The 19,668-nt window shown below is 37.8% G+C and overlaps 1 protein-coding gene across 1 annotated transcript; it reads right to left on the bottom strand.

Moving 5' to 3' along the window:
* Window positions 1-3,785: 3,785 nt before the first annotated feature.
* LOC126373893 (lysozyme-like) lies at window positions 3,786-19,232 on the bottom strand. The gene is made up of 4 exons (XM_050020249.1): window positions 19,084-19,232; window positions 8,676-8,867; window positions 7,578-7,651; window positions 3,786-5,047 (listed from the first exon to the last, which is right to left on the bottom strand). Exons 1-4 carry the CDS (start codon window positions 19,148-19,150, stop codon window positions 4,901-4,903), a joined length of 480 nt encoding a protein of 159 aa, XP_049876206.1. The 5' UTR covers window positions 19,151-19,232; the 3' UTR covers window positions 3,786-4,900.
* Window positions 19,233-19,668: the final 436 nt, after the last annotated feature.

Here is a 19,668-nt window from a genome sequence, read left to right as displayed (position 1 = left end):
CTGTCTGTTTGTTAACTTTTCATGACTACGCTGCAACTATTGGGCACCCTCAGGCCTGTCATCTGGGTATAAGGGCTTATTACACCCATCTGTCCGACAGGCTAGATGCGTCAATAGATGGTCACAATATTACCATGGTTACTCCCTACCAACTCCCGTTTCCCGATCAGATCCTGTAGTCTAATATCTTTGTCTAATAACAAATCGACGGGTCGTAACCATGGAAACCACGAGCAAGTTATCGGTAAGTAATTATTTGTTTTAATTGGGCTTAAATCCATCGCGTGAATTACCGTAAGATCATAAAAATCTAAATTTGGCTGAGTCGAGTCAACAAGACTATAAATATTACTTAATTACGTCAATATCGGAATTAATTATTCATAATTGTACCTATTTTGTACCTACCGTTTTTCTTGTCGATGACATGTGATATTCTTTGCAGTTTGACTTGCTATCATGGTGAAAGTATTCTCTTTTTGATATCCCCAGAGGAGTTAGTACGCATCTAGGGTGAGAGACCTCAGCGCACACCATTTGTCCGGCCATTTAGTTAATGCCATTTGCGGCAACAATAACAATCATTCTACAATAAGTGACATCAATCATCAGCCGCTGGTGGGGAGAGGGGAGTTGCCATTCTATGTATAACATAAACTGCCTCTATACGCCCCACTGCTGGGCACAGGCCTCCCCTCAATCAACCGGAGGGGGTATGGAGCATACTCCATCAAGCTGCTCCACTGTGGGTTGGTGGAGGTGTTTTTACGGCAAATAGCCGGGACCAACGGCTTAACGTGCCCTCCGAAGCACGGACAATCAGGTGATTCAAGCCTGAAAAGTCCTTACCAAACAAAGGACAGTCTCACAAAGTGATTTCGACAATGTCCCCATCGGGAATCGAACCCGGACCTCCAGATCGTGAGCCTAACGCTCTAACCACTAGACCACGGAGGCTGTTAGACCACGGCCATTCTATGTATACTTAGTATTATTCCTTAATCTATGCTATCACGTCGTCGTTGAAGTCAACAACCAAGGCATAGTTATCATAGTATTGAACTTGGCTCTTATTTCACATTTATGTTTTTGATGGGATCAATTTTACACCTTCGACTCAAAAACGGCCCACTGTCATCCCATTGTCTGTAATCCTCTTTTCTCTCTCGCTTACTCCTCACTCTCTCTTTCACACACCTAAACGTTCCGTTTCATTCAGCCTACCATTTCTACAGTATGTATTTATGCAATAAAAACAAGCAATGAACAGTGTCATTGTGTTTAGAAACACACCGGTATTACAATAGCATAAGGATTAGGTACTTACCTTGGATATAACGTAAGTAATGACTAATGTATGAACTTTGCAAAAAGCACGACATCCGTTTAGCAGCTTTTTAATGTATCCGGTATGTAGTGCAACAGGATTTAGTATTTAGATAGATAGATAAAATACTTTATTGAGCACAATGGACACAAAATACAGAGATAAGGACAACATATACAGAAAAGCACAACAGGCGGCCTTATTGTTCATGCAGCAATTTCTTCCAGGCAACCTTTGGGTACAGGAAAATTTTGTACAAGTATAATAATAGCGGGTTAGTGCATTCTAACAAAATAAATAATTAAAAGAACAACCTACATAAAATAAGTACATTTAACTACACATATTATATTATATATATATATATATATATATATATATATATATATATATATATATATATAATACATAACTAAATAATTATACATACATACAATAACACTACGGCTATACCATGTAAACCACTATGCCTAGAACCTTAGCGAACCGCTCGATACGAGACGCCTTAGACGGCTACTTATAAATCACAATAAAGGCTGTCCAACAATGGAAGGACAAGCCTCACTCGACATAATATATAAAAGTACTGCTGAAAGTCCAAGGACTGATTGCAAGTTTATAAATTAAAAAAAAAGGTTGGCTATATAAGTACTCATAAGGTTACTTAGCGATTATTTAGAAGATAAGAATGTACGGGAGTAACTGTCTAGGACCAGATATTAGGCAGCCAAATTACTAAATTATATAACAAAATTTGTCTGTGCTTCGGAAGTGCTTCGGAAGGCACGTTAAGCCGTTGGTCCCGGCTGCATTAGCAGTCGTTAATATATATATAACCACCAATCCGCACTGGGCCCGCGTGGTGATTTAAGGCCCGATCTCCCTATCCGTCCATAGGGAAGGCCCGTGCCCCAGCAGTGGGGACGTTAATGGGCTGGTGATGATGATAACAATATTTTATCTTTTTTAAAAGAACGTCTACGGCCCTGTACCGAGGTTTTTCTTGCAGCTGCTTTTCCCCGGCTATACAGGGTGTGTTTCAGACGGATAAAATGTTCGTTATGTAAAAAATGACGATCTGAAGTGTAACTTTTAAGTTTTTGAATTTAAGTCATGGCATGGACATGTAATAAGGAGGGATGAAAGGCATATAACGAGGAAAGTTATGTATATGAATGTGGATGGATTGTGTGAAGAAGGATACGTCATAATAGTACAGAATGGGTTCCGCGGCGTGTTGGGTTTACGATCCGGACGCCCCGGGTTCGATCACAAAAAAACAATTGTGATCCCTAGTTTGGTTTGGTTTGGCAGTAACTGTCTATTCAGAGGCGGAGGACAGGAGTCCTAGTTTGGCTTTGTAATAGACTTCTCTGGGCGCCATCCCACTTGCGTCAGACAGAGTACTGCGGGCCGGAAGGCAAGAGGGAAACCACTGCCCTATTTTTCCCTAGAAAAGTAGCATGGAAAATGCTGCACCGACAAGAGCGTGGCTCTTAAATTGATGATGATGATGAGTTTGGTTAGGACATTACAGGCTGATCGCTCGATTGTCCGAAAGCAAGATGATCCGTGTTTCGGAAGGCATTTTAAGCCATTATTCCCGGTTACTTAATGTTCGTAGTCGTTACATGTGGCTTGCAAAGGCTTAGCTCCGTAGTAACTCTGACACCAGGTTTGCTGGGGTTGGCCATCCAGGTGGATGACCGCAGTGTCCTTTTTGGTAACTAACCACTAGCCACTGGCTTAGGGATGTCTGACTGACTCACTTACTCCTGACTCATCAAGGATCAACGTTGCCATTGATTGTTTTATCACCTGATGATTAATAGGAATGACTTATAGTATTGTAATTGTTTGATTAGAATTCTATACATTATTGAAGCCCGTAATGGCAGAGAATATGACTGAAAACGATACATCTACACCTGTTCTGTGGCTATTTATTCTTATTCAAAACCTACACGATAGACAAAGAGAGAATAGGTGTTTGATGTATGTATGTAGGTATTTGATGAGAGTGTTAGAAGCGATAGTGGTGTGACAGGATCGGTGTAAGTGGAATTCCATGGTTCCTGCCTACCCCAACGGGAAACGCGTGTAAACTCAGCCTATTTCCTACCGGGTAACCAGAGACTATGGAAGTCCATTTGCTCCGACCCTGACAAACTTCTCTTGCTTCTCTCACACTCATAAATCATTTCATACGTACGCACGTGGGCGCCGGTTCATAGTATCGGCCAAGTTATGAATGCCATTTGCGGCAAATCTACAATAAGTCACGTAAAAAAAGGGAACTTACTTTACTTTACATTTTTTTTACTGTTTTTTACTTTTTTTTTTCGTTCTAAACTTTTTTTGTAAGGACATTCCCAATTTGTTGAATGTACATTCACACGCGTGATCTTATGTATGTACTTAATGTAGGTATAAAATATGTATGTATAAAAAATAAAAAAACGGTTTTCTAAAAGTTTATTATAATTATTTTATTTAATCTACAACTTAACAAGCTAAGTAAAATGAGATTAATTTGTAAATTCGACTGCAGTTCAGTATGTTGGTTTATTTACAAAATTATAGTTAAAAATGCAGTATTTAAATGCATTTTACTTACTTTTAGCTATCTATATTATTATTGTTGACACAAAAAGTTATTAAAGTCAAGTGACAAGACAAAAAGTTTATTATTAAAAATCTTTAAAATGTTTCAAGTCATAAAACAGTAAGGCAGCTTATAAACGTGCAGCATTTGCTGTCGAGATAGGTCGACAGCAGGTGCAGCTCGTAAGACGGCTAAAAGATAGTAGGGACTTGTAAAATATATATACCTCTGCCTACCCCTTTGGGGACACAAACGTGATACTATGTTATGTTTACTTTAATGTATTATAAAAAGTGTCTATGGTGCAAAAAAAAAGTTCATAATGTATGTCCTTAGTGGCTGCAAGTTGTCTTATACTTGTGGCTCTGCCCACCCTGTTAGGGATTGCGGGCGTGAATTTATGTGTGTGTACTAAGAAGGATATAATAATTAATTACGTATATCTGAAGTTGTTATTTACTCTAAGTGAGCATAATACAAGTATCTTAGAACACAACGAAAATAAATTATCACGAATTACCGTAAGTAATTTCAGTGCCGCATTTTAATGTTTTTTTTTTTTAATAATAAAGTGACCACCTATTACGTTGATCTAACAGAAAACTCGGTTAGGCGTCGCGACGGATGTATCTCTGACTACCCCAATTGGTATATTGTCGTGAGCTTATGTCATGTTAAGTGACAGTAATTTCATATCGATCGAATCGAATGGTTTATGAGACACATATTTCTAGTCAACTCTATAAAAAAATACGCATAAGTTGCGCCACTGAAATACAGTAATGGGAGGCACTTTTTACTTTTAAAATTCGCCATTTTGTATATAGAAGGCATTAAGTAAATAAGTAAGTATATTTTATAACCTTCCGAGGGCACGGCACGCCGCACATTCGATTTATTTTTTAATATGTATTGTTTTGCAATGGGTGAGAAATATTTTAAGTATAAAGAATCTGTCATAGGGCAATCTATCCCTGCGCGCGGGCAACGGCGTCGATGCATTGGTTGAAGACGCTGACGTACTGGAAGGGGAGATCGCCTGCGCAGCCGAAGCCGCCCTTCTTGTGGATCGCCATGTAGTCGTAGCAGTCGATACGTCCGTCTCCGTTGCAATCCTGGAAAGGGTAGTTGGATTTTTTTATTTAATTTGTAACAAAAACTCTCTTCCTACACTACATGTATGTATGTAAAAAACTGAGCTTCGGAATGCACGTTAAGCCGTCGATTTCGGCTACTAGCCTTAGAAATTCAATTCAAATTCAAAAAATATCTTTATTCAGTAGGTAACATAGTTACACTTTGGATCGTCAATTTTTAGATAACGAACGTCTCATACGCCTAAAACTACTGCAGCTTCTCACAACCTGTATAGCCGGGGAAAAAAGCTGCAAGAAAAACCTCGGCACAGGGCCCTAGAAGAAATGAACACAGCCACCAATACCCAGCACTTGAAGAGGGTGGTGGAGTAACATCCGTACCCCGTATCTCCACCTATCTGATCTCCTTCGATCGATTGAGGGGATGCCTGTGCCCAGTATAGAGAGACGTAATGGGGTAGTTACGTTTTCGTACCACGTCACATTCACTTTTTAGACAAATTGCTCTGCGAGTCTTACTAAATGTCAAATATGTTAGTGCGACAGGGTTCTAAAGTAAGTCTTTTTATTTCGAATTGAATTTTAATCTATTAAACATAACAGATGCGTCCATCAACGTCAGTTACGTGTGTAAGTATCGTAGTTACGTGTTGGATAGGACACTGACCATTAAAGGAACAAAGGCTTGCATTTACATAAGTATGAATTTTTTTTGTAGCTGTGAAATGTTCCAAGATCGGTGACAAAAACTGAGCTATTGTGCTCTTGATATATATGACTGTCTAGCTAATAACGCCTACATCAAATTATGATAATATCCTCCCAGACTTATCCTTCAACGGCGACACTCTTTGCTAGTGTCAGTTTTTTTTCCGCTTTGAACGTATTTGATGCAGTCTTTTTCTATCGTGTGGGTTGTGAGGTGGATAACCAACCTCATCAAGCATGGTGTCAGGGTTATTACTGAACCGCCAAAGACCTCTGACACGGCTCATACACCGGGGGGGGTTATAAAGGCCACATCTAAGCAATTCATCTAAAAAGCAATATTGCAATTTGACATTTGCGTGTACAAAAGTAAGTGTGCAATGTAAACAACTGTCAAATAGCAATATTGCTTTCTTAGATGAATTGTAACAATGTGGCCTTTTTGCACCCCAGTATTGCGCAATGCAAACATCTGTCAAAATAGCAATATTGCTTTTTTAGGTAAATTGCTTTGATGTGGCTTTTTTAACCTTCTGAACATGTCGTCCAAAGCACGAAATCATCTATAAGTGGGTGATTTCAGCCTGCTCTGTCCTGGCAGACTCACAAAGTGATTTTTATATTAGACGTGTCCGGGAATTGAACCCAGGACCTCCGGATCGTGAGCCTAACGCTCAACCACTGGACATCGGAGGCCGTCATTTAATTCCTTAAAGTTTTCGTTACAATGTCACTAACACCCTGTATAGGCAGTTTATGAAAGAAGGAAGAAAGTAAGGGTGGAAATTATCGAATTTTCTAAGAAAGTGTGTTCACAGTGTAATATTTATTTACTTTAGTACCATGCCACATTAACTAGTTTAACGTACCTATTGTATGAACTGTATCACTAAAAGTCGAATATTTAAAGCGACAGGGTTCTAAAGTGCGTACCTGTCGGGTCTGCGTGACAACCGTGCAGCGCGTGGCGCGAATTATGTCGAGCGCTTGGACCAATAAACGATACGAATGCTATCTAAGTAGATGGATGTCAAACGGCTATTGGTCGAAGCGCTCAAGATAATTACGCGCGGCGCGGTTGTCATGCAGATCCAGCTGATATTCTTTATGACTGTACAACACACAGTGTCACCAGCTACCTTGACCTCCACACAAAAACGGCCTAGTGGGCGTCAAGTAAATTGAATTAATATTTATTAAGTAGTTGTCATTTCGATTTGCATGCGCATGACATCACGTCTCATAATAATCATAAAGATTACATTTTAACTTTGTTTTGACCTGCTACTATGATAGTTTATATGCCAAAGTTCAGAAACATTAGGTAAAATAATTGAAATCCGTTTAGAAAAAGATCTCTCTATAAGCATCTCCCTCTCAATCCAACATGATCACATTTTTTAACGACCTCCGTGCTCCAGTGGTTGAGCGTTGGGCTCACGATCCGGAGGTCCTGGGTTCGATTACCGGTGGGGACATATCACAAATTACTTTGTGGTCCCTAGTTTGGTTAGGACATTACAGGCTGATCACCTGATTGTCCGAAAGTAAGATGATCTGTGCTTCGGAAGCCATTGGTCCCGGTTACTACTTACAGATGTAAGTAAATAGTCGTTACATGGGCCATGCCAGGGCCTTTGGCGGCTAAATAGTAACCCTGACACCAGGGTTGATGAGGTTGGTAATCCACCTCACAACCCGCACGATAGAAGATAAAAAATAGGACTGTGCATTTCTATATATCGACACTATCGCAGGTTATCTAATGCAGAGAATATTTATTTTTTGTAATTCATTAAAATGATTTTATATAGTCTATAGCTGAGGACGTTATCCTTACCTGGGCGAACCTCTTCATGTATCCCTGCACGGTCTGCGCAGCGCAGTACGGGTCGATGGCGCAGTTAGAGTATGCTGGAACACAATACATTTTAAATTTTTTTTTTTGTCATTGACCCCGATTCCTGCACCTCGTAATTTTATAATATTTTTTTTAAGTTATATCTGTCATTTTTTTATCCGCCGAAAAGAAAAAAAAAACGAATGATTGACAATTGTTAATTATAAAATGAATGAATAACCCGGGCGATGAAAATAGGCTTTTCGTGTGCTGTCAACTTAATTCTGCGAGATAAATTTTGGGAGATTTTTTTTGGTTTAATTTAGTTATCAAATAGTAATGGATAGGTAGTATATCTAACAATATGCAATTTCAACATTAAGCGATTGGTCTCCCCATTTTGACACTAATGAAATTAAGTGAATAGATACCTATTTAGAAGACTTATACGTATTTTTGCTATAAATTATTGTCGGATATGTATACAGCTTACAAGGATGCAATGAGGCAATAAAATGTAAACAGGACATTAACATGACCACAAATAACATATGTTTATCTTGTATTAGGAAATATTATAGGTAAAACAGTCCTACCTACTTATTTGTACAAAACAGGAAAATTAAGAATGAAAAACAATTGATATTCAAAATCCTGGAAACCTTAACCTCAGCACTAAGATTTCTTTTTAATAATTATTCATAACGTAATTTTAATTACGTACCTATCAATAATATATAAAAAAAATACAAGAGAAGAAAGTACATAGATATATGAAAATTCGGTGTCTTAGCGCACCTTCAGCGACTGAAGAGTGTAAATCTTATATTCAAATTCAAATTAAAAATATATCTTTTATTCAGTAGGTAACATAGTTACACATTGAATCGTCATTTTTTTAAATAACGAACGTCTCATCCGCTTAAAAGTACTGCGGCTTCTCATAACCTGTGTAGCCGGGGAAAAGAAGCTACAAGAAAAACCTCGGCACAGGGCAAACTCAAACTGTTAATCCCATGCATTCATATCATATAACATGGGCGGAACGTAGTATAAATCTCACCACCGCTTTGTTAAGACTGATATAAAGACACATACCGTCAGGCTGATCAGGCGACTGGCCCTGCAGCGTGGGCTTGCCGGCGTCTGCCCAGTACGCCCACGTGATGTGGAAGAGGCCACAGACGTCGCCCTCGCAGCGTAGACCCTGCTTGCATCCAGACACGGCCTGGCAGAGGCAGCCCAGGCAGACCTCCGTTACTGGCTGCGCGTTCGCTGCTGCTAGCTCCGCTGGAAGGGGTGGGGAACAACGGTTATATAATGATATTTTTTATCACTAGTTGCAAGACATTGTGGTCCTGTGGTGCACCGGCTTGCTTCTCAAACAGGGAGCGCCGGTTCGAACCCCGGTCAGGCACCGGACACTTCATACAATAAACCTCGTTTTACCCAGACACTGGCCCCGATTCCTGCAGACACCGCCTAATTTTATTTAAAGTTATATCTGTCATTTTCATATCCGTCGAAAAGGAAAGGGACGGATGATTCACAGCTCTTAATTTTAGGAAGAATGAGTGAATGAATGAATTACCCGGGCGAATCAAAAGGTACGTCGCTGGTATGCAATCCGTTTGACGTGCTGTCTACTTAACTGTGTCGGGTTATTGACGGATGTAAAATTTTTAGACGGTTGGTTTAGATTTGTGCTTAAAATTGACGTATGTTCCATAAATTTTATGCTTGTCGATTACCCGTCCCTTTCCTTTTCGGCGGATAAGAAAATGACAGATATAACTTAAAATAAAATTAGATGGTATTTACAGGAATTAGCACCACTACCCATTGACGTTATCGTACAACGCGCATCTGTGTGTGCGACGTCTGACGCCATACGTTTGAGGACTAAAGCAAGACCGAGAGGTGAGGTAAAGCTAGCTCAGCCGCTGGTGGGGAGCGGAGAGTTGCCGTTTATACGTAGTATTATTCCTTATTCTAACAAAAGTCTCTGTGGTGTTGTGGTTCACTGGCTTGCTTCTCAAACAGTGAGAATTTCGAAACCCGGTACCGAACTTGCAACAATGAGTTATTAATTATCTTAACTGCACTTTTCACTAACACAGTTGGCTCGTCCATTATAGACGGCGCTACGGCTCACCACCTATCACGTTGGTCTAACAGAAAGCTCGGTGAGGCGTGGGTACTTAGTTCATCTTCTCTCGAGCTCTCCACACACTTGACGAGATCGCAGTAAGGACAGATATATTTACTTGTAGCCTATCCGAATGCCAATAGGTCAATTTATGTGTTAATGTACATTATTAAATTAACTGTTCCCACTTTACTCCTCCTACTTTTACTCCTCTGCTGGACTGGGAGTAAAGAAAAAACATAGAATGCGGTAGTACCTATTGTAAGTGCCAGCAGTGCTTTAAAATTGTTAATCTCCTAATATTATCATATAATTGTACCTATTAGTTTTTAAGTTGTTTGGAACAATAAATACATTTTATTATTATTGTATGTCTTTTTCATATCTCGGGCCTATGGAGGCCCGGACTTTTGGAAGGCGTGCGTGGGGCCGAACCAACACGTAGAGGCCCCTTAAGACAGTTTAATCTTATTATTATTATTATTATCTTCCCGTGCATGTCGTAAAAGGCGACAAAGGGACAGCGTCCTGTCGAACATGATGGATCATCTGTAAGAGCGATAGGCTGATCCCCTATCATCATACGGTTTATCATTATCCACCTTAGGACTATGTATCAAAAGTGGCTGCAAATAGTTTCTTGATTATTTGTAGTTCTGCACACCCCTTCGGAAAATACGGGCGTGAGTTTATGTATGTATGTATGTTCCTACTTTAAGATTTGTATAAGTATATACTAGTGAACTATTGTAGTGGGATAGTCCTGTAAAGATAGTTCTAGAACCTTCATAAATAAATCTTATAATAGTTGCGTGGTGCGTGGTGCGTGGTGGAGTATGCTCCATACCCTCTCCGATTGATTGAGAGGAGGCCTGTGCCCAGCAGTGGGACGTATACAGGCTATTTATGTATGTATGTTATAATGGATGCTAATACCTCTCAATACCCCAATTGGGACATAGTAGCTGTGTATTCTGAATTTCGTGAACATTTTGTTACTTATTAGGAGACCATGACGTCACGATGATGAGCTCAGTACTCGGCCCCAAGGCTGGTGCCTTGACCGAGTGGAATTTATTGCAAGTCGTATGTCTGCGTATAGGTTCTATATTATTGCTTCGTGACACGAATACTAATGTTTTATGTAAGTATATTTTAAGCACCAAGGGTAAACATTATAAGCACTTTTTTAACATTATGGGTGCGTTTACCTTCCGATGGCCAAAAATGCTATCTGTAATCTTTATGTATATCAATTATTATTGTTGGTAAGTAGATAAATATTTTGTCAAATAGTATTTTAAGTTCCTGTAGTCAGAGAGGCAATATTGCCAGCTTGTTGGGCACCTTGTCTCGATTATTTATTTGTATATGTTTGTATTGTTATATGTTTGTATATACATAAGTTATTTGTTTGTATTGTTTTTAATTATTGTGTAATTAAATTAATTTATTAAAGTTTCTGTTAAGTTTATTGTGTCACCTAATCTAAACTCACGGTCGTCACCCCTAATGAGGTGGATAACCACTAGTAATCTGATTACACCTTGCAGTCACTTTTAAGTCTTAAAATGGATATGACGAAACGTATGGTGACAGGCAGGTATGACGTTATCCAATCTAAATACTTTTTTGTATAATAAAATGTAAAAAAAAAATCATTTTTTTCATATTAAAAAAAGAATACTGCACGGAATATGTTCATGCGATTTGAAGGTGTGCAAAGAAATAATATTCCTGAGGATAACCTAGGTCAGAGAGTTGTGCTTCAATCATTTTTTTTTTAAACAATTATCTACATATGGTGCACGATTATCTAATTAATTAAAGAATATCCGCATAGACTGTGCAAACTCACGATTAAGGAAGCAATTCAATAAGACTTTTTAGAATTACGTTCTATAATTGAAAACTAGGCATTCTGCAGAGAGAAAAAGAGTGAAAGAAGGAGAGAGAGAGGGTAAGAGACAAAGGGAGTAAGAAAGAAATCCTCCCGTCCATATCTTACCGAAAAATTGCTTGTAGCATAGAAAAGACATCAACGCGAGTATTTTCAAAAATCGGTTATAAATAATTTATTTAATAAATAATGTATTGTAAATAATGATAACTATGGAATGCTTAAAGCGAAAAAAAGATTAATATTTGATATTGTTTGCCATACTTGTTGCCAAGTTTTGGGCCGATACTATTTAGTTTGACATCGACGCGATAAGAAGATTGTTTGCCTATCCTATAATAAAATTTTGTAAATATAGGTTGTTTGTTTCACTGTTTTTGTGACGGTAGTATATTTCATAATTTGATGTACCATTTTTAAAGTGATATTATGTAGAATTTCATTATTTTTATTTATTCAATCATTATAAAAAAATAAAAAGTAAAAAGTGGAAAATAGTAAGTAATGGTTTAAAATAGGTATAAGAACTTGTAATAATAAAAAAATAAATAAGACGCCCTTCTAAAAAAAACCCGTACAGGTTTATGCGAAGAGCGAATGAATGTGCTTAACTCGCTACACTTAATTAGTAGGTAGGTTCTAGATAGTTAACAAGCGCCCAGATAATACTTCTTTAATATTATTTTTCATTGTTTATTCTTTCATTACTTGGTCGGCGGTCGACGGCCTCCGTGGTCCAGTGGTTGAGCGTTAGGCTCACGATCCGGAGGTCCCTGATCGAATCCCGTTGGGAAAATATCACAAAAATGACTTTGTGATCCGTAGTTTGGTTAGGACATTACAGGCTGATCACCTGATTGTCCGAAAGTAAGATGATCCGTGCGTCGGAAGGCACGTTAAGCCGTTGGTCCCGGTTACTACTTACTGTAAGTAAGTAGTCGTTACATGAGTCATGTAACCTTTGGCGGCTCAATAGTAACCCTGACAGCAGGGTTGCTGAGGTTGGTAATCCACCTCTCAACTCAGAAGAACCCCAAGAAGACTTGGTTGGACAAATTAGGGCTCTCGCTCGATAAACTTATTATCTTGATGCAAAGTAACAGAAAAACGATTTGAAACACTCTTGCCTCTACCCAAAGCAACAAAAAACATCACTTCTCGTTCCGGTACATTTTAATAAACAAACGGATTTTCCTATGTACAAAATGAGTAAAATATTACTAAGAACTATGCGTACGGGAAGTACGGCGGTAGTTATTCGTACAATTACTCGTATTTAGAGTATATTACGAGTATGTATTCTATTGTTCTGCGCGTAAACTCCGCGCACTAATTATAATATTTTATGAGCACGAGCATGACTCTACATTATGTGTAACTTAGTAATGTGAAGAATATTTTTTTATTCAGTAAGTACGTATAGTTATAGAGGTATTATTATATCCTCGTAAGGCCCGGATTTCCAGACACAATATTTAAACAATGGGATTTGGATTTTAAAAGGCATCTGGGCCTTACGACCATAATATATATTATATTGCAAAAAATATATACACAGGGTGTTAGTGACATCGTAACGGAAACTTTGAGGGATGATTCAGACCATGATTCCGAGTTGATATCAAGTGGAATTTTCCGTCGCAAAATTCATGTTTTTTTTTGTGTTTTTTTTTTATTATTTTCAATTCTATACTTTTGCAATGATGTTTTTAATAAATTCGTGTCTTATTGAGTGTGTTTTATTAAGTGTTAAGTCAACATCAACAATCGTCAACAGATTAAAGAGAAGGCGAACGTCGTGTCTTATAAGAAAGTGACGGAATTGGCCTTTGATAGACAAGAATGGAGAATGCTACACCGACAAGAGCGTGGCTCCTAAATTAGTGATGACTTTTGCAATGGAAAATTTCACTTGATAGCAGCTCAGAATCATGAGCCGAATTATCCCCCTCAGAATTCGTTTGATGTCACTTACATCATGTACAGTACTTAAAGGTAGCCATACGGGTGCCCACCCCTTCGGAGATACAGGCGTGAAGCTATGTTATGTCATGTATTAAAGCGGTATAAGCTTACTTCTTTAGCTGGACTCCCAGAAGAGTAAGAAAGAAAGAGTATACTCAATGCTTTCACCGCCATCTTTAGCTTGTCATCTTCTTCTTATCGTGTGGGTTGTGAGGTGGATAACCAGCTTCATCAACCCTGGTGTCAGGTCTATGATTGAGCCTCAAAAGGCCCCTGATATGGCTCATGTAACGATTACTCACTTACATCAGTAAATCGGACTTTCGGACAATCAGGTGATCAGCCTGTAATGTCCTTACCAAACTAGGGATTACAAAGTGATTTTTGAGATATCCATATATCACAAAAATCACTTTCGGGGTTCGAACACGGGGCCTCCGGATCGAGAGCCCAACGCTCAACCACTGGACCACGGAGGCCGTTATGAGCTTGTCATGACAGCTGTCTAAAAGATTATGCCCCTTACAAGACTTTATATCGGTGGTCGACGATTTACCACTTATCGCTATCTTTACTTATCGATTAATTTAAATATTAATAGACTTAAACAGAGAGAGAGAGAGAGAGAGAGTCGCCGTAGCGGGAATCCCGCGGGAAACCCAGAACGCCACCCTTAGCTGCTCTTTGCCATGCCTCGCCATCATTTGTTTTAGTAAAGACATTTCTTATTTACAAGACAAATAAAGAAACAACCACTTATCGCGGCGCACAACAAGTTCAAGACAAAATACAACAAAAAAGGAGCCTTAATACTTACGGACATCCTTGTCTGTCCAGTGCTCTATCCACATAAGTATGCGGTCAAACTAGTACAGCCTACAATCTCGTATCATCCGGTATGGCGCGACACTTAGCTCGTAAGTTGTCTGGAATAACTGTCACGGATCCTCCTGAAGGTTGCTAGCTTTTAAATATAAAAAAAATATCTATCTAAATATATAAAAGGAGAAACTGACTGACTGACATATCAACGCACAGCCTAAACGGCTAAACGTAGGCACTTGAAATTTGGAAGGGACGTAGCTTAAGTACCGTAGAGGTGCACTAAGAAAGGAATTCCCGGAATTCCCACGGAAACGGGATTAACGGGAAAATCCTTTTGTATGAAAAATCTAAACCGCTTAAGTTAGACGCTTGAAATTTGGCATGCAGGTACCTTAGTTACCTTAAAGATTAGTTGCAACAGGATATTGCAAAATTCTCACGGAAACGGGAGTTAGCGGGAAGAAACATTTGTATGAAAAAATCTAAACTGCATAAGTTAGATTCTTGAAATTTGATATGCACTCCCACACACACAAAGATCTCTCTTTTATAACACGCCACGCGGACGAAGTCGCGGGCAAAAGCTAGTCTATCTATATCAGCCTAAATTGATATCCATTTTGGACGTATGCCTCTTCCATGTTTTTCCACTTCCGACGATCTTGGGCTATCGACATCCAGTCATATCCTATAAAAAATATACATCTTCCTATATGTTAGGGCCGACTATAAATGAAAAGTTACCTGCACGAATAAAAAACACTACTTACTTAGCAGTGCAGTGCAGTGTTGAGCATTGCAGGCACAAGTAAAGTTTTTGTTGACAGACAATCTATTTTATAACGACAGAATTTATGGAACACAATTTTTAATTTTTAACGCGCATCTGTGTATATGACGTCTGACGGCATACGATTAAAGACTAAAGTAAGACCGAAGGGGGTGAGGTAGCTCAGCCGCTGGTGGGGAGCGGTGAGTTGCCGTTCTATACGCAGTATTATTCCTTCTTCTATGGTCATGTTAAAAATAAGACACAGGTTATCAACCCATGATTAGTCATTTAATATTGTTTCATTTAAGTACCTTCGCTTCATCTTTCATAATGCGCACAGCCATGGAATGGAATGGGCTGCCGGCGTCGGTGTTTCCTGTATCTTATAACCTGGGGTCCTTTAAATCACGGGTGAATAGGCATTTTCTGGGTAAGCTCGTTCCAAAGTTTTCTCCTTCTTCTCCTCGTGGAAGAACGAAGTCAAGAGCAAACCCATCTTAATAAAAAAAAACCTAGCTTTACATAAATAGATATGGAAACTTTTTTATTTTATTTTTTTGACGTGACTTATTGTAGATTTGCCGCAGATGGCATTAACTACTTGGCCGGAGAACTTTTTTTAATAGGTAAGTAGGTTTACCTTTAACTAAAAAAATGTAAAAATACCAATTTACACTGGCAGTTAGACAGTAGTCGGTGTTAATATTAGCACTAACGAAATGTTTGTCTTCAAATATGAAAATGCAATTTCAACTTGACATAGTTATGTTAGTTATTAATCGATACATACATATAAATTCACAGCAAAAAACTTGCAGTCACTTTGGATAAGAATTCCCAAGATAGAGCTGATGAACTGTATAGTGATAAGTAATCAGTCCATCGCCATTAACTCTGGCAGGATAGATGAGAAAGTCGCTTTTTATGTCCCTATATCCCTATGTACGCTTAAATCTTAAAAATTACGCAACGGATTTTGATGCGGTTTTCTTTAATAGATAGTGATTCAAGAGGAAGGTTTATGTGTACAATAACATCCATTAAATACTGGAGAAATACAGTTATTTTTGAGGTTTTTAATGCGATAATATAAAAAACATAAACTGCCTATACACGTCCCACTGCTGGGCACAGGCCTCCCCTCAGTCAACCGGAGGGGGTATGGAGCATACTCCACCACGCTGCTCCAATGCGATGCCATAAATAATTTCATTTTTTCCTCAGCATTGAACCCGAGCGAAGCCGGGGCGTTATAAACTCATAAAGTCGAATTCAGTGATTTACTGTTATTACTGTTTACTGTAAATTGTGGTCAATTACCTATAATATTAACGACAGACCAGTAACTTTTGAATAATTATAAAAACGATTAATAGGTTATGAATTGATAGGTTGATCAATAATGATTAAGTGTTCTTTTCAATTAGCCTGCAGCATTGTAACAATGGCAATTACTATTATGTACATTCATACCCAATAAAGTCTATTAATGGCCAAAGGCCCTATTATGTCATTTTCTTGTCACACACACCACAAATTACACGTTTAAATTTATAGACCATTTAATTTAAATTTGTGATAAATAGCTGCATTAATTAGTGTTGTTTTTTTTTGTAGCGGTAGTTTGGAAAACACGCCCGGTTCCTTTAGTCTAGATAAACTGGTTATTAATGTTTAAAAACCGCAAATGCACAAATGTTAAAATCACATAATCCCGACGAAAAAAAGAAATGAATTCTTTAATTTATAAATTCAAATTCAAAAATATCTTTATTAAGTAGGTAACATAGATACGCTTTCAAACGTCAATTTTTACATAACGAACGTCTCATCCGCCTAAAACTACTGCAGCTTCTCACAACCTGTATAGCAGAGGAAAAGAAGCTGCAAGAAAATCCTCGGCACAGATACGTTCTTTTTTTAAAAAAAAAAACGTAAAATTTAAATAATTCTTATTCTTAAAATATGGGTTGGTCTCAGGTTGTCTAAATGGCATTATGACTACATGCATTAAAGACTATATCGCTAAATGACTAAGTACATTGTTTGATTGAGGAAACCAAAAATGATGACATAAAGAAGTAAGTAGATATCCATATCCAATCAAAATGTAATAAGTAGATATGTTTCCCAACCCCTTTATCTTCTACCATAGAGCAAATAATACAAAGAACTTCTGCGAACGCGACATAGCGTGAGAATTATATTTTGTACTCAGGTATTACCATATCAGATGCATAACAGCAATAAATCAAAAACTTAACATGTGTACTATTATTCTCTATGTATATTTACTACCAGTTGTGTAGTTCTAGGAACGAAGACGATTAGTTAAACAAGTAATGACTTTAACACACGAATACTTTTAAAAGATAATTATAATAGTAGGCACTTTACTACTTAAGTCGGTAAAATTATTCAAATGCAAAATACGAGTAATTTGTACTGTTATTTAATTCATAGCTTGTGTGGAAAAGCTACTCTTACAATTATTAAAAAATAATATGTAAGTACTTAGTTATTCTTTCTTGTGACGTGTCTGTCAATTTTTCTTTTTTTCTTTTAACAGAACAGGAGGATTTTTGAAATAACCTGACTTATTGTAGATTTGCCGCAGATGGCATTAGCTACCTACTTGACTGGACTGAGGGTGCCCTGTTGGGCGCGAACCTAGGCTCAGGGAAATCTGAGAGGAAGAATATTTGAAAGAATTAATCGATTCTAGTGGGTTAGAACAGGGGGATTAAGACGCCATATTTCATCTAAAAAAGCATTACTTTGGGCTATTTGATATTTGTTGACCGTGCGCACTTACTTTGCTTCAATTGGTCTTTATACTTTTAAGTTGGTCTTTCACATTTGCCTTGAAACTTGCGACTTTTTTACCTGTGTGCACGCCAGTAGGGGTTGCAGACATTATCAATAAGTATTTGCATGTTTATTAAGTACACAATAAATCTTTGATTGTAACATAAACACATTCAAAAATTCATTAGTCTTATAATAGCGAAAAGCATGTTTACTCAGAATGTTAGGTATCATGAATAAAATATTTTTGTTAATTTTATTACCTACCTATCGATATATTAAGTAGTAGTATATTATTATAAGATTATTTTATGCCTTCAAGTTTATCCTTTAATGTATTAACTAATGATAGCGGAATCCGGATGAGTTTTAAATTATTCATATTTCAACCTTGACTTTGTTTTAATATATTTTTTGTTCACAACTTTCTGACTTACATGTACACGTACGTAGGTACATACTTACGTAAACTCATGCCTATTTACCACCGGGGTAAGCAGCCGACACACGACACGAGAGTACGATTGATAAATTTTGAGGAAGCAAGAGAAGTATGTCAGGATCGAAGCAAATGGAATTCCATAGTCTCTGCTTATCCAATGTAAGAAAAAAAAATAAAACAATGTAAGAATATAAACATAAACTACGTAAGTAAGTACATATAAACTTTCTTCTTAATACAATGGACACAGGTACAAGACAAATTACAGATCTAAAGAGGCTCTTCAAGCTTTTATGATACTCCTAAGAACGTTCTGTAAAACAAAGTCGAACTTACTTTTCTTCTAAGGTCAAGTACCTATGACTTGCCTAAACTCTAATTACTTACTAAGTACTTTTGCAATATAAAAAGCTAAAAATATTTATTAAACTGTACACGCTAAATATAAACCTATACGCAAAAATAAAACTTAAGTACACTTACGTCTTACTACTCTACGTTTTGTTCACGCGGAAGACGTTACTCCGTCTTTCCTGGCTACCCGGAAGGGTGTAATCTTAAACAAGTACTTAACATTATAATACTTACCATGTATTATATAACAATACCTAATTATTATAAATAATAAGCAATATTTATACTAACAGACATCAGCGGCGCAAACGCCGATCAGCAACAATATGGCACTCAACTTGATCACGGCAGACGCCATGGCGGCGAATTTAAAACTATAAAAACTTATAATAAAAAAATAAACTAAAAAAGACTCGTGCTGCGTGCGCGCACTGTATCCGACTGGCATTGATCATGGCCTTACCGCGCTTATATCCCCGCTTGTCGCTGATTCACACTACGGAGAATTTGGCGAATTTCGTACAATGTATCAATATATTTTTTGTTTTGTATCTACTTAGGAATGTAATAGCTTTCCTTCTAGACGTGTTTAAGTGTAATTTCAAAAATGGAACTGAGATATATTCGTCAGGTTATCAATTAGCCGACTTTAAATGTAAAGCCCCTGGATGCGGGCAGCGCAGGACGATCGTCGTGGAGATCCTTGGGGGAGGCCTATGCCCAGCAGTGGGCGTCTTACGGCTGATGATGATGAAATGTAGAGCTAGAGTAAAGTTTCCGCAAAAAGCTTATCTTTTTAAATGCAATAACAAGGAAGTTAAGTGTCATAACAACATTAAATATATAGCTAGTGTGGCAAAAACACTAAATGTAAGT

This window comes from Pectinophora gossypiella, chromosome 16, assembly GCF_024362695.1.
Source record: "Pectinophora gossypiella chromosome 16, ilPecGoss1.1, whole genome shotgun sequence".
Taxonomy (NCBI): Eukaryota; Metazoa; Arthropoda; class Insecta; order Lepidoptera; family Gelechiidae; genus Pectinophora; species Pectinophora gossypiella.
Note: the sequence above shows the minus strand (reverse complement) of the source record. Positions and strands in the feature narration are given on the sequence as shown.

Coding starts and splice junctions, on each gene's coding strand:
- LOC126373893 (XM_050020249.1), bottom strand. CDS start 19,150: ATGGCGTCTGCCGTGATCAAGTTGAGTGCCATATTGTTGCTGATCGGC. Junction 8,868..19,083: donor CGTTTGCGCCGCTGATGTCT/GTTAGTATAAAT, acceptor CACCCCTTCCAG/CGGAGCTAGCAGCAGCGAAC. Junction 5,048..7,577: donor ACATGAAGAGGTTCGCCCAG/GTAAGGATAACG, acceptor TACCCTTTCCAG/GATTGCAACGGAGACGGACG.